The 19,726-nt window shown below is 42.2% G+C and overlaps 1 protein-coding gene across 2 annotated transcripts in view; it reads right to left on the bottom strand.

Moving 5' to 3' along the window:
• Positions 1–19,726, bottom strand: part of CDKAL1 (CDK5 regulatory subunit associated protein 1 like 1) — a 640,704-nt gene that overhangs the window by 391,988 nt on the left and 228,990 nt on the right. For both annotated transcript variants that reach the window (XR_007772820.1, XM_050942303.1), the window contains exon 8: positions 4,777–4,897. Coding sequence is in view for 1 of the 2 variants with exons in the window: in XM_050942303.1 (XP_050798260.1) it covers positions 4,777–4,897 (121 nt within the window). In the remaining variant the exon portion in view is untranslated. The remainder of the gene's footprint in view (positions 1–4,776; positions 4,898–19,726) is intronic.

Genomic DNA, 19,726 nt, shown 5'->3' with positions numbered 1-19,726 from the left:
TTGTAAGATCAGCCTTTGATCAGCCAATCATTGAGTTATGGAAAGATTTATTGTCTTTTGACAAAGACATGCAGTGACTGCCAGAACATTCGAATATACTCTTCAAGCAGAGGAAAATCCAAACCAGTATTTGCACCAGTATTGCAAGTGGTCCTGGTCTACCAAAAACCAAAGGAATCTCTTGCGTAATGGGTGAATCATGACATAAAAATGCACATCCTGAAGGCTAAGGGCCAAAAAACAATCCCCTGGATCCAACAATGGAATTATAGCTGCAAGAGTCATCATCTTGTACTTCTACACTTTCACAAAGTTGTTTAGGACTCTGACATCTAGAGTAAGTTTCCATCACCCAGCTGTCTGATGTAATCTGATCCCATGGCAGCTGGAAGTGAGAGAAGTGGTCCCCAAAGGGAGACAAGGTGGGTAAACTGGTGCAGCTAAAAGATCATAACGTGGGGTTGATCCTGACTCTCAACCACTCTGTCAAAACTGAAGCTTCAAAGATGCTGAACTGTGAGTCAAAGCAGATGTAGATTTCTTCATAGGTGGCTCACAGGGTCTTTGGAAATCCAAGAATTTCTGCACAGTTTGTGATTTACTAAATCAGTGGGTCTCAAACTTTTTTTAATGGCAACCCCTTTCACATTGCAAGCCTCTGAGTGCGACCTCCCCTAATAAATTAAACTTTTTAATATATTTAACACCATTATAAATGCTGGAGATAAGCAGGGTTTGGGGTTGAGGTTGACAACTCGCGACCCGCCCCATGTAAAGACCTCACGACTCCCTGAGGGATCCTGACCCCCAGTTTGAGAACCCCTGTACTAAATCTATGTTTGCTTGCAGGTATGTATATGACAAGGGATTGCAATATGGTCCTGGAATCCTCCAAGGTATATAATGACTTGTCAATGCAAAGAGTTTGAGAAGAGTCATTAAATCTGGATGGTCCTCCATTGAAACCTAATTGCTCTAGACAAAAGACTGGCTCCTGCCCAGAGGAACTGGTTCAGCAGGGGGAGAGGTCACCTAGCAATGAAGTCACCTGGTAAGACACTGTGGTCACCTACTTAAGCTGACCTGACAGAGGAGACTAAAAGGTTATAAAGGGCAGAAGCCCCTCTATTTTCTCCCTCTTGTCAACCATTTTCCAACAGCTTAAAGGGAGGGAAGCTGCTGCAGGAGCCAGATAAACCTGGAGATGGATATGATGACCTTCTGCCTGAACACAGAAGGTCCCCCAAGGACTCACAAAGGAAGGGCGAGCTAGAATAAGGGGAAACGTGTAGGGTTCATTACCTTTGTATAGAACCGTGTATTTCTCACATGATTAAATAAAGATCAGCAATGTGTTAGAACTCTGAATAAAGTGTCTGTGTGAGTGATTTAAAAGTTACCGTAGAAATCTAAAACTGATTAAAACGGAAAACTACGAAAGGCTGGGTGAAATAATGAAAAAATATCATTCTCTCCTTTAGACTGTAGAACCAATGTTCTACATGGAGAAGGACAGAACAGGACTGGAGGCACACATCGTTCATGTTTTATTTCCAGTGAGTTCCAGGCCAGCTGATGCATATGACATACCAAGTATTACAAGTGAAACTACATTTTGAAATTCTTCTGTCGAGTTTGCCCCTTCATCTCCTTGGTGATGGAAACTGGCTGAAGAAACAATACTACAAAACTGAAAGGAATGTCTTGGGAAACAACAAAAAGTGGTAAGAGGCATCAGATCCTTCTGCAATAAAATAAAATGTGTCTTAAAGCTATCTGGAAATACCAAGTGAGTTATTCACTTTTCATTTAGGTGTTCTAGTACTAGAAGGATAGCAGACAGAGAAATTTCTACATTGGACAGATTAGTTTAGAACTAACTATCTCTCTTTTAGCAGGTGAATGAAAAAGCATCAGTCCTCCAAAAATCACACAGATATTTTTCTAGAATCCCACTGGGTGAGAAAACCAGCAGATCTACAAGTCAAATAGCCTATGGCCCTAGTTCCTTGGAAGGAAAGTCTAGCAACTCAGCCTGTTGCCTAATGGTAAGTGGCCTAATAATGGACCTGATGGAAGTGATGGAACAGGGAACTGCATGAGATTCTTGTGTTGTCTCAGACTGAAGGGGCCAATAACCCGGGAGGCTAATTGTAATCTTGAATAGAGAGTTGCTCGCTAGATAATGTACCAAGGGGCATTACAAACTAGGAAGCAGAAGACTCAGGAAGCAGGAAGGGAGAGGACCAGACCAATCTTTGATCCAGTTGAATTGCTCAGTGGAAAGTCTAACTGGCCAAGCAGGTCAGAAAACAGGCACCAATATGGATTAAACCATGGAGAAGGTAAATAAGATCTTTCCCTAGATGGAAATGAAGCTGTGCTACAGAATGGCATTCTGAACTTACTTCAAATTGATAGGCAGAGAAATCAGATCAGGAGACCATGCAGATAATGAAACAGTTCAATGACCCTTTTCCTAATAGGCATATAAAATGCAAAACGAGGAGCTTAAATATGGATAATCACACACTACACATGACTGAGGCCTAAATAAAAGTAGAAGACCAAATGAGATATGTGGATAAGGACATGGAAATCAATCTGATTCAACACAAGAAATCCCACCCACTCCTCAAGTTTGGACATCTACACTGCAATTTTATAGCCCTGCAGTCCCATAAGCGTGTGTCAGCTGACACGGACCAGACACAGGTGTTCTTCTGCAGTGCAGACATACCCTGGGGAACCAAGACTAAAAGCCCAAGTCCTGCTGAAATCATAGGGTCTTCATAGCTGTCCTGTTGTATGTAAGAATCTGAATAGCTAACTCTAGTGCCTCCCTGAGTGACAATTTTTGATAAGTGCCGGGAGCAGAAGTACAGAAAGGAGGACTGCATTGTGTATTCCAACGACTCGTGCCTCCCCACACGGAGGGGACAATTTAAAGGGGAGGACACATGAACATCCCACGTCTGCTCTGACCCCACCTCTGTTCTGAGCCCAGCCCAGGGCTGCTACACAGTCCCCACCTCATGTTACCTGTAGGAGGGGACGAGCGGGTGGCCTCCGTCCTCCTTCTGTTGCGCCTGTCCTCCCCACACATTCAGCCGCTCACCCTGGCAGCTAGGCTGGCCAGGGAGCAGAACGGAGTCACTTCTCATGGCTGAAGCTGGCTGCTCTGGGTCGCTGTTCTGTGTAGCATAGCAGCTGCCTGAGGGAGCCTGATTGGGAAGGTGAAAGTGGCCTGCTCCCTGCCTGGGCTCTGCTGCTGATGACACGGGCCAAACATGTCGGGAGGAGTGGGGGTTCACGAGATGTGCTACTATGATAGTGTTATGGACTGACTCTCAATGGGTGGAAGCAGAAGCTGCTATCACAGATTCTCTACACCCAGTGAATTCCCTACCTAATCAATTCTCTGTTATACGTACAGATCTGAAAAGGAGACACAGGGAAATTTGTGGCTGGACAAGGTATGCTGGGCTAATCTGGTAGAGCAGCCAAAGGAATAGAGGCAGGCTAGACTGGATTGAATGCACCAATGCTACAGACAGGAGTTTGGAGCTAGGTAAGGCCTTGAAGGAAGTGGGATGGAGAGAGTGAGAGAAGAAAGAGGAAACATAAAAATAGGGTCAATTTAATTATTAGAAATTGTAGCCTTCTCAAAGCTCCTTCCAATATATAAGATCACAAATATTCAGTACATTTGTAACTACTGTACCATTTCTTCCTTTTACTATGTAGCTGACACAAAATTAAATTTTCAGTGAAGTGTACTGTACCAAAAACTAAATTTCAGCACTTTTTCCAATCCACTTTTGAACAAGGAAGTCAGATCAAATAAGGTACTGATGTAAAAAAACCTCTCAAACAGCATTCTAAAGCAAGACAGCTAAAATGGACACAGTTAAAATATAAGAGTGATAAATTGTGTCCCATACGTCATTGATTATATGATGTTTACATTCTGAGAAACCTGCTGTGTGTAGCCATTGTGGAACTACTTTTCACCCTTGAAAATTGTGGCAAGTATCAAGAGTCATCAACAGTACATCAATGGTAAGACAAGGGAAAAAAAATAAACAAAAAAAGCAGTACTCTAATCTCGAAAGACAGAGTTATGATGGTGTAACACAGCATCTTCCACCCATCACTCTAGTATACACTCAGATACATGCATACAATAGCTGCAGACTTCAATGGGAGTGATGAGAAGGGTGTATACTTGAAGACAGACTTTGTTCCTAACAATCTTTTCCTTATATCAGATCCCTTTTTAACTGTAATAAAAGTTACTTTTGTCAGTTTAAAATCATGCCTCCACTGTAGCTTTTAGGATACATTTTTAGTTAATTATATAAAACATGAAGGATACACAGTAAAAAGATACAGTACTGAAAGCCCACTTCACTTTAAAACAAGAAGAGAGGGTTTCATTTCCATAAAATAAATCACAATCTCCTTAAATATACTTACCTCAGGGCAGAGTGGTATAAGAAACTTCTAAGTAGTATAATAAAGGGACATTATAGAAAATAATTTTAATAAAAACACACAAGTCTTCCTGACAGAAAAGTTATTGGAATGTACACAAGCAAATGAAGATTTCTTTTCTTAGAAAGAACACCATTTAAAATCCTTTATGGTTTTACAATGTTTTTTGCCTCCTTCTTGCTACATGACAAAGGAGTGCACTCCAGGCCTAGAGAAAAATGAAACTGAATTCCCTAGGCAGTGCTGAATGTTTTATAAGTAAGTTTGGAAGATGCTTACCCTGTATTGATGGAAATGATTTCTATCAGTGGGTTCTTCCTAATCTTTGGCAAATCCAACCGAGCTCCCCCCAGCCGTTTTCCATTATCTTTTTTCTGACCCAGCAGTCTCACAGAGTGACCTTCAAATGAAGCACAAAAATACATTACATATTAAACATGAATCCTATCACTTTACTTTAATTTATTGTTCTACACATATCAAGTGTCTGCATTTAAAAAAAAACCCTGAAAAATGACAAGAAAAAGTAATAATTTGCCCACCAACAGACTAATGTATAAAGGGACACTAACAGTTAAAATAAATCACATTAAAAATCTAATTTACTTTTCTCAGCCTATTAAATGAAAATGAACTAAACAGCTTCACTTTCATGTTCTCAAGCACTAGCAAAACACTGCAATGCTTCAGTTGTAAGCATGGCAGGATTTAAAACTATTTCTACATTTTTAAAAATATGAATAGAAATTCTTTTTTTAAAATAATTAACTAAATTTTAATTAATTGGTCTTAAAGCTTATTACAGTGGTTTTCAACCTTTTTTCTTTTGCAGACTCCTAAAAAATTTCGAATAGAGGTGTGAACTCCTTTGGGAATCTTAGACATAGTCGAACCACAGGTTGAAAACCACTGGCTTATTACATAACAGAAGCTAAATTTTGGATCTAATTTATTCTCATTGTGTCAATTTAAGCAAAAATGCTTACTAAGTCTCTACTGGCAGAGTGATAGTATATTGTATAGATTCAGAAGAGACATTCCAGGTCAGAGAATGAACGTCGTCATAACTTACTTCCTAAGGCCAGTGGTGCACAAGGAGCGCTATCTAAAATTGATATTTTCATGCTGTGTGCAGATGTGTATTAGCTACATCATTGTCTCCACGTCCCCTGCCTACAGACTTACAAAGCACACATGCCAGTGGTTCACTCACCTTCAAAAGCAAAATATTGCAATGAAGAGAACAAACAATGTTTTTATAATAGCTACAGGTTGGGTGTAATGCCCCAGAGACTACGTCCAGACTACCCGCCGTATCGGCGGGTTAAAATCGATTGCTCGGGGATCGATATATCATGTCTAATCTAGACACAATATATCGATTCCCGAGCGCGCTTATATCGATTCTGGAACTCCATCAACCCCAACGGAGTTCCGGAATCGACACGGAGAGCCGCAGACATCGATCCCGCGCCATCTGGACGGGTGAGTAATCCGATCTTAGATATTCGACTTCAGCTACGTTATTCACGTAGCTGAAGTTGCGTATCTAAGATCGATTTCCCCCTCCCCAGTGTGGACGAGCGGAGAGTGACAAACAGGAGAACACTTGAGGATCATATCTTCACAAGCCTAGATTGAGATAGGAGGGTAAAGCAAGTAAAACTCGTGGCTAGATATCTGACGGAGATGGAAAGAGGCCTGGCTGGACATCTGACAGAGATGGGAAAAGGTTACTAGTTAAATAAATAAATAAATAAAAATCTTCTTCAAGGCTATTAGAATCATCTTCTTCAGTAGAAGATGGGGAAAGGTAGGAAGCTCTTCTTTGATATTGTATGATGCTTGCCATGAATATTTTGTTTTTAAATATACCATTGAAATATAAAACTACCCTCAGGAGAAAAAAAAGAAAAGCATTAAATGAACAATGAAGTCGCAACTGAACTAAGTCCAAATTGCTTCAGTGAAATGGATTTCAAATTCAACTCAAATAAAAAACAAGGTCCAAGCAAGTTTGCTCATTCCTACTATACCAATAGCTTTGCTTAGAAAATTAAATAATTCATCCATCAATCATGATGTCTCTCCTCTAAGGGCTTTCTTCAGATATTAAGTAATTTAAGAATAATGTGGCATTCATACTATGATCTCTTCCTATAATATGGCTACAGTAACTCACAGTCAAGCAGCTGCATTTGGCATACCATTCCTTTCTGATTCTTAATATAAGTAAAATTTTTCAATCAAAAAACTTTTTAATGAAGAAGTGAGCAAGATTAGCATGATAATGTAATAATTAATACAATAACAGATATCAAAAGTTCAACGATGCCTGGGAAAGGAATACTATTTTTGTACTAGCACATGACAGAAATTTCATTACATCCTGCTGTGAATTCAGTAATATGCTGCCTTTGCTAATAACATTTGCTAAATTATTCATCTCTACTATCCCATACAAATAGCAATATCTCTGTCTAATGATACAACTAGTTATTTTCCAATCCAATGGTTCATTAAGGAGTCACCAACCTAACAAAATGCATTTTACATATTTTTAATAATAATGGAAGTATAGCAGTATGACATGAATAGAAATTAAACTGTGAGCAGCGTGCTCCCTTTCTCTATTTCTTGTAAATACTGTATCTCTGAAAAATCTGAACTGAAGGAAAAAGTAAGTTAGTGTGAACAATGGATAGAAAGTTTACTGCTACAGTGTTTTATTTGGAATGGGTTATTTTTTTCCAAGCAGAAATCAAAAATAAATGGTCTTCCCAAATCATAAATATGAATTAATAGTAAAGGCACTAAATAGTGTAGATCAGTGGTTCTCAGAGCTGGTCCTCCGCTTGTTCATGGAAAACCCCTTGTGGGCCAGCCCTGTTTGTTTACCTGCTGCGTCCACAGGTTTGGCCAATCACGGCTCTCACTGGCCGCGCTTCACCACTGCAGGCCAATGGGGACTGTGGGAAGGGTGGCCAGCACATATAAAACTGTTGGAAAACTAGACAAATATCTAAATGAGTTGATGCAGTCCGTGGAAGACCTCTGCATATCCTCAGGGGTATGTGTACCCTGGCTGAGAATCAATGGGTTAGAAGACCTGACTCTCCTTTGCCTTCATGACACAGGCAAAGAGTCCATATGACATCGCTCCCACCCAACCACTCTATGTGCTGGACACTCTGCGCCATCCTCCCTCACTCTCCTAATATTGTCAGAGATTCGACTAGTACAGATAGAGAAAGCAATTACCCACATTACATCTGACACGTGTTATTGATTCCAAACATCCTACACCCATTTGTAAGATGGACACAAAATCTTTTTATACCTAATTTGAACAGGAAAGGTTGGTCCGGGCACTCTCAAAAAAATAGCACTTTGATGCTTCATATATGCAAGACCGAAGACAACTTCTTTCATAGGACAACTTTCAGAAGTCCCCCATCAATAAGAAGAGGATAAGCAAAGGGAAGGGGAGCAGTCTTACGACTGATACCATAATTTAGTATTTACAGAATGCCTGTACTTTTGTAGAGGGAGTCCTTGGACTTACGACACAATTCATTCCTCAGAATTGCATTGTAAATGAAAACGTTGTAAGCTGAAACTGCTTTTTCTTACAGGAATAAATGGTATGAAGGCGGGACTGGTTCCTGAACCAAGTCATGACACACTATTTTCATCATAACCCAGATTTTTGTACTAAATGAATTATCGATAACTAATGTTGCAACATCAATGTATTTATGTACACTGTATTTTGTAAACAGCATTCAAATAAACACGTAAACTCACATATGCTGCTCAGAATACCGGCTACATAGGCTCAGAAAGCCAGGGAGAACGGCATAAATGCTGAACCTCGGCCAAGCTTTCTGACTGGCTGAGCCCAGGGCTGGGAACCAATCAAAAACAAGCAGCAACCCTACCCGTCAACAAGCTACCCCGCTGCCTTGAAGGCAATCAGAACTGACCCCTCCAGCTCCTTATCAGTATAATACAGTGAGGACGTGACTTTAAGTGAACTTTATGCAAATCGAGCGTTGTAAGGATGAAACAAGCATCGTAGGGTCAATTGAAAAGCGTCGTAAGTAGCGTCTGACGTAAGTCGGGCATCGTAAGTCAGAGGACTTCCTGTATTTTGAAGTACAACACACAAGTCCTGGCACATTGAAACTTTTGTTTTTCAATATCAGCTACAAATTTGTGACCACCAAACCTCCCTCCCCCAATAAATATAACAAAGACAGTTTTGTTTTAATAGCTTAAACGTTTACTACTTTGTTTCTATTAAGAAACCAATAGGATTTTATAAAACTGAATCCCTATATGTCTTTACATAACGTAGATCTTTCCTCCTGTTGTGTTTTTGTTTGTTTTCATTACAAATCTTAAAAATAAATATTTTATCTCCCAAAAGGGAAAGATAAGCAACATTTCCCTAAATTAACTGACTGATATCAGTTCCAAACTATAGTTGGGCATGATGCAGAAAATAGTAGCACAAAATCACATTTAGGAACACCTTACACAGCACCAGATTATCAAACGGAAAAAGCTGTGATCAGGTTCCCTTCCAAGGCCTTTGCTCAGAGTAAGTTTGTCTACCTTTCTGACTCTACAACATGGAAGCCATGGGTAATTTTGTGAACACTTTCCTAAACCAAAACACAAGCATTTTCATATGCTTCTGCATAAAACATTTGGCTTATTAACTCATATTTTATTCTAAAGTACAATAAGCAATGGTCTTACATGTTGGCTATCAAAAAAAATCCCCGAAAGTTTGTTCACAGCTCACAGCATTGAATCAGATGACTAGATTCACACAAGAGTCATGCTTTTAAAACTACCTTGTGACATTTGGATATAGGTTTGTTCTGTGATGCGTATGAGTCCAGAACCTATCTACAGATGTAGTAATCTCTTACACAATAATGATGGCAAGACAGATATATTTCTATTTGCACTACCATATAAGCAGAGCAAAAAAACCTGTACTTTATGCAACATTTGAAAAACGTTTAACTAAAGATTTGGCTAAAGCTTCAGAACAACCAGATAATTACTGAATAACCAAAAGAATAAATGGACACAAGTCTGACATCAGGAATCATAACATTCAAAAACCAGTAGGAGAATACTTCAGTCTCTTTGGTCACGCAATAACAGACCTCAAATGGCCATTCTTCAACAACAACAAAAACTTCAAAAAGCTGCAGAACTGGAATTAATTTCCAAACTAGATACCATCAGAATAGGCATGAATAAAGACTAGGAGTTGTTCGGTCATTACAAAGTCTAAACTTAATTTCCCAATACTAATTTCTCTCTACTGTTACTCACACCTTCTTGTCAACTATCTGTAATGGGCCACTCTCTTACCACTTCAAAAGAGATTTTTCCTCCCTTGGTAACCTGCTCTTAATTGATTTATCTCATTAGACTGAACTTGGTTAAGCACCCCCATCCTTTCATGTATTTATACCTGCTCCTGTATTTTTTACTTCATACATCTGATGAAGTTGGTTCCAGCCCACGAAAGCTTATGCCCAAATAAATTTGTTAGTCTCTAAGGTGCCACAAGGACTCCTCGGGTCTTTTTTATGCTGAATAATCAATGCAAATTATGATGCTATTACAATACTAACCAGATCCAGTCAAGAGTTCTGCAGCGCAGAACACTCATACCAAGTGTTATTGGGATCATGTTAGAAACAATTTAAAATCGAAGTTCACTAAAGTGCAGAGATGAAGGTTTCAGTCATGGTTCACATTTACACACAAATCAACAAACACAACTCATTTGACTTGGAACAGTCACAAAGAGCCCAATGTTAGAACAAAACAAGAAACAAATCTCTCTTCTGTTCACCTAAACCACAGTTTCTTAACCTTTTCAGGTTGGTAACAGCTAATTCAAGGTTAACATTTCCACATTAATAAATATAATATAATATTATATAATATAAAATAATATAAAATAAAATAAAATAAAATATAAAAAGTGTCAAGAAAAATGGCAAGCCCATATAATTTAATTGTGAGTGCTGATTTCAAAAGATTGACAGACAATACTTGAGCTTGAAGGGAAAGGATATGTTGGGAGTTACATTTTCTTTCCTTTAGATTGTAACAAGCTTTTCAAAGCCTCATGGCATATCATGATCCTTCCGGGGGTTGGGACTCACTGGCTGAGAAACAATAACCTAAGCCTTTAAGTCACAGGAATTATATTCAAAGGGTTCAAGCTGTACTGACTAATTTTTGCCAGTTTGAGATGTTAGGATGATTTTGTGTGGAAGAACTTGACTGAAGGACCATGTATATCTAAATTCAGCAAGTGAATTTCAGAGCTACCAGATAAAATAGATATTAACAATCCTACTGAGTTTCAAAAAAGCCCCAAAGTAGCTCCATTCTGTCAGTAACTTGAGCAACCAATGAGAATCTGCAGGAAATAAAAACTCATTGGAAGATGGAACAGCTAATCCATTGTTAGTTCATTCACTAAATCCCCACACACTATTTGTTAGAACTACGACCCAGAATTTGCCACTCAAAGAGTACTTCTGGTTGGGCACAATAATATTTTCAGGATATTACCTATAAAATAGACCAAAGTTCAGCTATCTGCAACGTGACTACCTTTGAAAAGTCTTCAAAGATGAAGGAAGCCCAAAATTTTGAAAATACTAGTTCATATTGTTTTCATTTTGCTCTATTACTAGCTCTTTCTTGTGCTACTTCCACCACGTATTCTTAAAATATAAATCACCATTTCATCAAGGATCTACAACCTATCCTGAAGGACGATCCATCACTCTCACAGATCTTGAGAGACAGGCCAGTCCTTGCTTAGAGACAGCTCCCCAACCTGAAGCAAACAATCACCAGCAACCACATACCACACAACAAAAACACTAACCCAGGAACCTATCCTTGCAACAAAGACCATTGCCAACTCTGTCCATATATCTATTCAGGAGATACCATCATAGGACCTAATCACATCAGCCGTGCCATCAGGGGCTCATTCACCTGCACATCTACCAATGTGATATATACCATCATGTGCCAGCAATGCCCCTCTGCCATGTACATTGGCCAAACCGGACAGTCTCTACGTAAAAGAATAAATGGACATAAATCAGAGGTCAAGAATTATAACATTCAAAAACCAGTTGGAGAACACTGCAATCTCCCTGGCCACTCGATTACAGACCTAAAAGTCGCAATACTACAACAAAAAACTTCAGAAACAGACTTCAACGAGAGACTGCTGAATTGGAATTCATTTGCAAATTGGACACCATCAAATTAGGCCTGAATAAAGACTGGGAGTGGATGGGCCATTACACAAAGTAAAACTATTTCCCCATGCTTATCTCCTTCCCTCCCCCCAAGTTCGTTACATCTCCTTGTCAATTGCTGGAAATGGGCCATTTTCATTACCACTACAAACTGTTCTTTTTCTTTCCTGCTCATAATAGCTCACCTTAAATGATCACTCTCCTTATAGTGTGTATGGTAACACCCATTGTTTCATGTTCTTGGGGGGTGTGTGTGTGTGTGGGGGTGTGTGTGTGTGTGTATATATATCTTCCTACTGTATTTTCCACTACATGAATCCAATGAAATGGGGCTGTAGCAGACGAAAGCTTATGCTCAAATAAATATATTAGTCTCTAAGGTGCCACAAGTATGGAAGGTGAGCATTCTGCTGTTGTAACCTGTGCAGGTTGTGCCATGTTTGTCTTTCTTCCACAAGACAGAAGCGACTTTGTCTGCACAAAGTGCAAGCTGGGCTTCATATTGGAAGAGAAAGTTAGAGGTCTGGAGCAACATGTATGGACCCTGCGTTGCATAAGAGAAAATGAAGATTTCCTGGACAGATGTCAGGATATGCTTCTACGGGCACAATGGCCTGAAGAATCGGAGCAGGTTGTGCAGAGCGGAGAGAGGGACGGTGAAGAAATTTGGCAGCATGTGACCTCCAGAAGAAGAAAGAGGTGCGTCCATGTACCAGCAATGGAGATACAGATGAGCAACCGCTTTCATGTTCTTTCCACAGGTACTAATGCGGAGAGTGGACTAGATGGTACATCTGAGAGAAGGGAGCAGAAGGAGACTCCACCGATTGGAAAGCACGAGATGCACTGTCCTAGGGATGGGGGTTCCACAACCACAGCTCCAAAGAGGAGGAGGAGGGTGATGGTGGTGGTTGGGGACTCCCTCCTCAGGGGGACTGAGTCATCTATCTGCTGCCCCGACTGAGAAAACCGAGAGGTCTGCTGCTTGCCAGGAGCTAGGATTCACGATGTGACGGAGAGACTGCTGAGACTCATCAAGCCCTCGGATCGCTACCTCTTCCTGCTTCTCCACATCGGCATCAATGATACTGCCAAGAATGACCTTGAGCAGACCACTGCAGACTACGAGGCTCTGGGAAGAAGGATAAAGGAGTTTGAGGAGCAAGTGGTGTTCTCGTCCATCCTCCCTGTGCAGGGAAAAGGCCTGGGTAGGGATCGCCGAACTGTGGAAATCAATGAATGGCTACGCAGGTGGTGTCGGAGAGAAGGCTTTGGATTCTTCGGCCATGGGATGGTGTTCCAAGAAGAAGGAGTGCTAGGCAGAGACGGGCTCCACCTAATGAAGAGAGGGAAGAGCATCTTCGCAAGCAGGCTGGCTAACCTAGTGAGGAGGGCTTTAAACTAGGTTCACCAGGGGAAGGAGACCAAAGCCCTGAGGTAAGTGGGGAAATAGGATACCGGGAGGAAGCACGAGCAGGAGAGTGCAAGAGGGGAGGACTCCTGTCTCAGATCAAGAAAGCAGGACAATCAGCGAGTTATCTTAAGTGCCTATACACAAATGCAAGAAGTATGGGATACAAGCAGCAAGAACTGGAAGTTCTGGCACAGTCAAGGAACTATGATGTGATTGGAATAACAGAGACTTGGTGGGATAACTCACATGACTGGAGTACTGTCATGGATGGATATAAACTGTTCAGGAAGGACAGGCAGGGCAGAAAAGGTGGGGGAGTTGCATTGTATGTAAGAGAGCAGTGTGATTGCTCAGAGCTCCGGTATGAAACTGCGGAAGAACCTGAGAGTCTCTGGACTCAGTTTAGAAGTGTGAGCAACGAGGGTGATGTCGTGGTAGGAGCCTGCTATAGACCACCAGACCAGGAGGATAAGGTGGACGAGGCTTTCTTCCGGCAACTACCAGAAGTTACTAGATCACAGGCCCTGGTTCTCATGGGAGACTTTAATCACCCTGATATCTGCTGGGAGAACAATACAGCAGTGCACAGACAATCCAGGAAGTTTTTGGAAAGTGTAGGGGACAATTTCCTGGTGTAAGTGCTGGAGGAACCAACTAAGGGCAGAGCTCTTCTTGACCTGCTGCTCACAAACACAGAAGAGTTAGTAGGGGAAGCAAAAGTGGATGTGAACCTGGGAGGTAGTGACCATGAGATGGTCAAGTTCAGGATCCTGACAAGGAAGAAAGGAGAGCAGCAGAATACAAACCTTGGACTTCAGAAAAGCAGACTTTGACTCCTTCAGGGAACTGATGGGCAGGATCCCCTGGAAAAATCACATGAGAGGGAAAGGAGTCCAGGAGAGCTGGCTGTATTTTAAAGAATCCTTATTGAGGTTGCAAGAAAAAACCATTCCGATGTGTAGGAAGAATAGTAAATATGGCAGGCGACCAGCTTGGCTTAACAGTGAAATCCTTGCTGATCTTAAACGCAAAAAAGAAGTTTACAAGAAGTGGAAGATTGGACAAACGACCATGGAGTATAAAAATATGGCTCAGGCATGCAGAAGTGAAATCAGGAAGGCCAAATCACACTTGGAGTTGCAGCTAGCAAGAGATGTTAAGAGAAACAAGAAGGGTTTTTTCAGGCATGTTAGCAACAAGAAGAAAGTCAAGGAAAGTGTGGGCCCTTTACTGAATGAAGGAGGCAACCTAGTGACAGAGGATGTAGAAAAAGCTAATGTACTCAATGATTTTCTTGCCTCTGTCTTCGCAAACAAGGTCATCTCTCAGACTGCTGCACTGGGAAGCACAGTATGGGGAAAAGGTGACCAGTCCTCTGTGGAGAAAGAAGTAGTTCGGGGCTATTTAGAAAAACAGGACGAGCACAAGTCCATGGGGCCGGATGTGCTGCATCCAAGGGTGCTAAAGGAGTTGACAGATCTGATTGCAGAGCCATTGGCTATTATCTTTGAAAACTCATGGCAATCGGGGGTGGTCCCGGATGACTGGAAAAAGGCTACTGTAGTGCTAATCTTTAAAAAAGGGAAGGAGGAAGTTCCGGGGAACTACAGGCCAATCAGCCTCACCTCAGTCCCTGGAAAAATCATGGAGCAGGTCCTCAAGGAATCAATTCTGAAGCACTTAGAGGAGAGGAAAGTGATCAGAAACAGTCAGCATGGATTCACCAAGGGCAAGTCATGCCTGACTAACCTAATTGCCTTCTATGAGGAGATAACTGAGTCTGTGGATGAGGGGAAAGCAGTGGAGGTATTATTCCTTGACTTTAGAAAGCTTTTGATACCGTCTCCCACAATATTCTTGCCGGCAAGCTCAAGAAGTATGGGCTGGATGATTGGACTACAAGGTGGATAGAAAGCTGTCTAGATCATCGGGCTCAACAGGTAGTGATCAATGGCTCCATGTCTAGTTGGCAGTCGGTTTCAAGCGGAGCGCCCCAAGGGATGGTCCTGGGGCCAGTTTTGTTCAATATCTTCATTAATGATCTGGAGGATGGCGTGGACTGCACTCTCAGCAAGTTTGCAGATGACACTAAATTTGGAGGAGTGGTAGATATGCTGGAGGGTAGGGATAGGATACAGAGGGACCTAGACAAATTAGAGGACTGGGTCAAAAGAAACCTGATGTGGTTCAACAAGGGCAAGTGCAGAGCCCTGGACTTAGGACGGAAGAATCCCATTCACTGTTACAGACTAGGGACCGAATGGCTAGGAAGCAATTCTGCAGAAAAGGACCTAGGGGTTACTGGATATGAGTCAACACTGTGCCCTTGTTGCCAAGAAGGTTAACAGCATTTTGGGCTGTATAAGTAGGGGCACTGCCAGCAGATCAAGGGATGTGATCATTTTCCTCTATTCTACACTGGTGAGGCCTCATCTAGAGTACTGTGTCCAGTTTGGGGCCCCACACTACAAGGAGGATGTGGAAAAATTGGAAAGAGTCCAGCAGAGGGCAACAAAAATGATTAGGAGGCTGTAGCACATGACTTATGAGGAGAGGCTGAGGGCACTGGGATTGTTTAGTCTGCAGAAGAGAAGGATGAGCGGGGATTTGATAGCTGCTTTCAAATATCTGAAAGGGGGTTCCAAAGAGGATGGATCTAGACTGTTCTCATTAGTACCTGATGACAGAACAAGGAGTAATGGTCTCAAGTTGCAGTGGGGGAGGTTTAGGTTGGATATTAGGAAAAACTTTTTCACTCAAAGTGGTGAAGCACTGGAATGGTTTACCTAGGGAGGTGGTGGAATCTCCTTCCTTGGAAGTTTTTAAGATCAGACTTGTCTAAGCCCTGGCTAAGATGATTTAGTTGGGGACTGGTCCTGCTTTGAGCAGGGGGTTGGACTAGATGACCTCCTGAGTTCCCTTCCAATCCTGATACTTTATGATTCTATGATCATTCTGTGAAATAAATGAGAGGAAAGAGGAGATGGTAAAAGAAGCAATAGAGAGAGGTTGCCTTATTTTAGGTCTCAATAGGTTCCAGCAGAAAAGCTCTGTTCATGCATTTCAGTACATTTCTGCTCATTCAAACAAAGTGAGAGAGGAAAGAGATACCAAAAGATGAAGATTCTGGTGAATATTTTCATAACACCTAACCTGGGACTGAGAGGCAGGGGTTTCCCGATGAAAATCTATTTTACATTTGAAAATTTTAAATTGTAAACAATATGACATGATCCTGCCCTCTTCTTCATATTTGTCTCTATCTTTATTAAGTTTACCCAGGGAATAATTCCTGGATCAATTCTTCTTGAAGCAGCACCTACTGCTAGTGATTGACAAGAGTTGCTATTTCTGGCAGAATGGATTTTCCTCAATCTCTTCCCCCTCTCTCCCGACCCCTTTTGGTTTCCATTTTTCTTTCCTATGTTATATTTCCTCTCCTATGTTTTTTCTGATGTGGTCTCTCTCTTCACCCACTGTCTGCTTCACTACTCTATTTTTCCAGTCTCCTCAAGGTTTGTGCTGTAAGCAAAATTCCTCCCTTCATATTGCTCACTGCCCTTGCCTCCTTTTCTCTGTCCTCCTTCCTTTCTGCTCTGTGCCTCTCTAATTCCCCTCAATTTGTTCCTCTCTACAGTTGTTCTGCCTTTTCCCCCTTAGCTCCTGCCCAGAAGGGCTTAAAGCAGTCCTGGCAGAGGGCTGGGGCAGGGGAAAAGCTGGGCTGATTGGCAGAGCAGCTGCTGCTGGGCCACGCCTCAATTAGGCCACAGCTGGCCTGTATAAAAATGCTGTGAGCCAGAAGCCCAGTAAGTCTCCCTCTGCTAGAGGGGGAAGGACCTGACTGCAGGGACCTTAGTATGACACCTAGATCGGGAGCAGGGCTGGGGAAGGGCCGGGGAGCTGGGAGCTCTGGCCTGGAAAGCCCCAGGCTGCAGGCCTGACTATAGGCCGAATAGGTGCAGGGTTGCAACAGGGCAGCCCATGAGTAGGCAGGGGCAGCAGGTCCGAACCCCTCTGCCTGTGATGAGTGGCTTATACTGCAGTCTGCCCCAGTGAACAGAGGTTAGATGGAGACTGGGCAGTAGCCAAGACTGAGGTGAAGTGGGGATAGCAAGTAGGGGTTGCCCTGGGAGGGGGAAACCCAGAACCTCAGAGTGGAGGAACTGCCAGGGGGGCAGCAACCCAGAGAAAACGGGCACCGGAGTCTGGGAGGGACACGGAGGCCAAGCTGTGGTGGATCACCGGCCTGCAGAGGGCGCTCTGGGCTGGAAATCGAGATAATTCCCTGAGAGACCAGCAGGAGGTGCCGCCCAGTGAGTCTGCACACGCTTACACCTCCTAACTTCACCTCCTCTCATCATCATTTCTCTTTTCTCTCTAGGGGGCTGGCAGAGCTCCCACCCTCTCTCTCTTCCTCTAACAGCTTCTATCCCTCCTCAAGCTGAACTTCAGTCACAAATTGGCAATTTTCCAGACAGTACACCAAATATTACATTTAGCTAAACCTGACTCATACAGTCTTTATTCTTTATTTTGGCTCTTATTCTTTCAGCATTTTTCTTAATGTGAGGCTGCTTGTCCTCAACAATTATGAAGATGTAGAAAGTTGAGAACATTTTAGTCCTGAAACATTATCAGAACGGTGAAATCAGACAACGCATGCAATTATTATTTAACGTTATGGCAAAAGACACACTTATTATTTAGAGAATCTTATAAGTAAGGATATTGTATTTTAGCACACTCCACTTATATGCTCACCTTTAGGTGAACTATCAAAATACTATCAGTGATTCATAATTAGTTAACATATGAGGTCAATTAAACAGTTGGCAAACATTGGTTAATATTTAAACTAGGAATGGATGGGCTACTTCACCAGATAGGTCAATGTGACTGAAAGCTAGAGAGGTTATGTGAAGTATGAAAGGTTCAAGCCTGAAGTAATTTCCTTTGCTTGTTTTCAACAATCCAGTCCAGTGACCCATTATAACACTCTATTTTGTGAAAACGTCAGACAGACACAATGTGATTCAATCTGCACTTATAGTCTCCCCATGTCCCAAGAGTGGAATAAATTGTGTGTGAATACTACAGTTCTAGCTCCTACAGAAAAGAAAATATCCCCTACAGAACAATTTAACTTCAAGAGGAAATTTAAAAGTAAGCTGATGTCTAAGAAAAAAAAATAGCCCAACCTCTAACATCTACAATGGCTTTAAGGGTCTGAATTAGTGAAAGGTGGAAATTAAAAATTAAAAAATATGGTAAGAGTTAGCAGTTACGGCCCCTCCTTCAAGTCTACAATGAGAGTAAGGCTTATTCCTTTGTCCACCATTGCATATACTTTTTAAAACAATGTTACACACGCACACATACCCTATTACAAAAATTAGGGTTTTACAATCATATAGAAAATGTTGACTTGTAAATGTGACCAGCATAGATACAGACAGCCTATGGCTTACATCAGTGTGGAAGGCCTACTTTATTGGTCCACCAGCTGAAAATGATGACCCCAAATTAGTTTCAAATGTCTCTACAAGATGAACACCTGTGAACACAGGCATTTTGTTCATGAAAGCATTAACATAATATGGTCATATTCTCTCCTAGATCACTGACAGTAATTCCACCCTCTTCCCTATTCAGCGAACAGGAGCTACTAACAGGGAGTTTCGCAGGGGAGTTTGGAAGGGGAGTAGGAAGGGACTGGGGGTCCCTTGTCGGTCTCATCTGTGACCCATTGGTCCCCTGAACCTATAAACCAAGCCACATCCAAAACTTTTCTGTTTAAAGCAGAGCAGAGCGGACAGGGAGCTGCAGATGGGAATTTGAGAGAGTCTGACAGAGGGAGGCTTACGATGGTTAGGAGGACCCGCAACACCTGTGGCAGCACTGCTTCTGTCTCCTCCACCTGTGCCTGTAGCCAGACACAGCACCGAAGCATGGATACTTTTACCCAGATTCTGGTGTGGGTTTGCAAAGACTGTAACTTGCAATTTCTACTTACTGATATCCAGGTTGGGGATGGCATCCAATGTGAAAGGTGCCTACTGGTGGAATCTCTCAGGCAGCAGGTGGGAGAGCTACAGGAGGAGGTGGCTAGGCTGAGGAACATCCGTATCCATGAGCAATTCCTGGACAGTATCCATGTGGAGACAGCTGACGTAGCTGTCCCAGTTCACAGGACTACTGACACATCAGTGGAGGAGAAGATGGCTCAGGGTGGACACTGGCAGCTGGTTACTTCTGGCAGCAGGCAGTGCTCCACCCCTGCTGCGAACCCTCCTGCTGTGGTAATAGATAACCGTTATGCTCTTCTTGATACAGGAGAAACGGAATCACCCCCAACAGTTAAGGAGGGGAAGCCTCGTACCCCTAAGGCTGGGAGGTCTGCTGCCACCACTGATAAGAAACGTAGGGTAGTGGTGGTTGGAGATTCTCTGCTGAGGGAGACAGAGACACCCATCTGTCACCCTGACCGTTC

The sequence above is a fragment of the Gopherus flavomarginatus genome, chromosome 2 (assembly GCF_025201925.1).
Source record: "Gopherus flavomarginatus isolate rGopFla2 chromosome 2, rGopFla2.mat.asm, whole genome shotgun sequence".
NCBI lineage: Eukaryota > Metazoa > Chordata > Testudines > Testudinidae > Gopherus > Gopherus flavomarginatus.
This window is presented reverse-complemented; position numbering and strand designations above follow the sequence as displayed.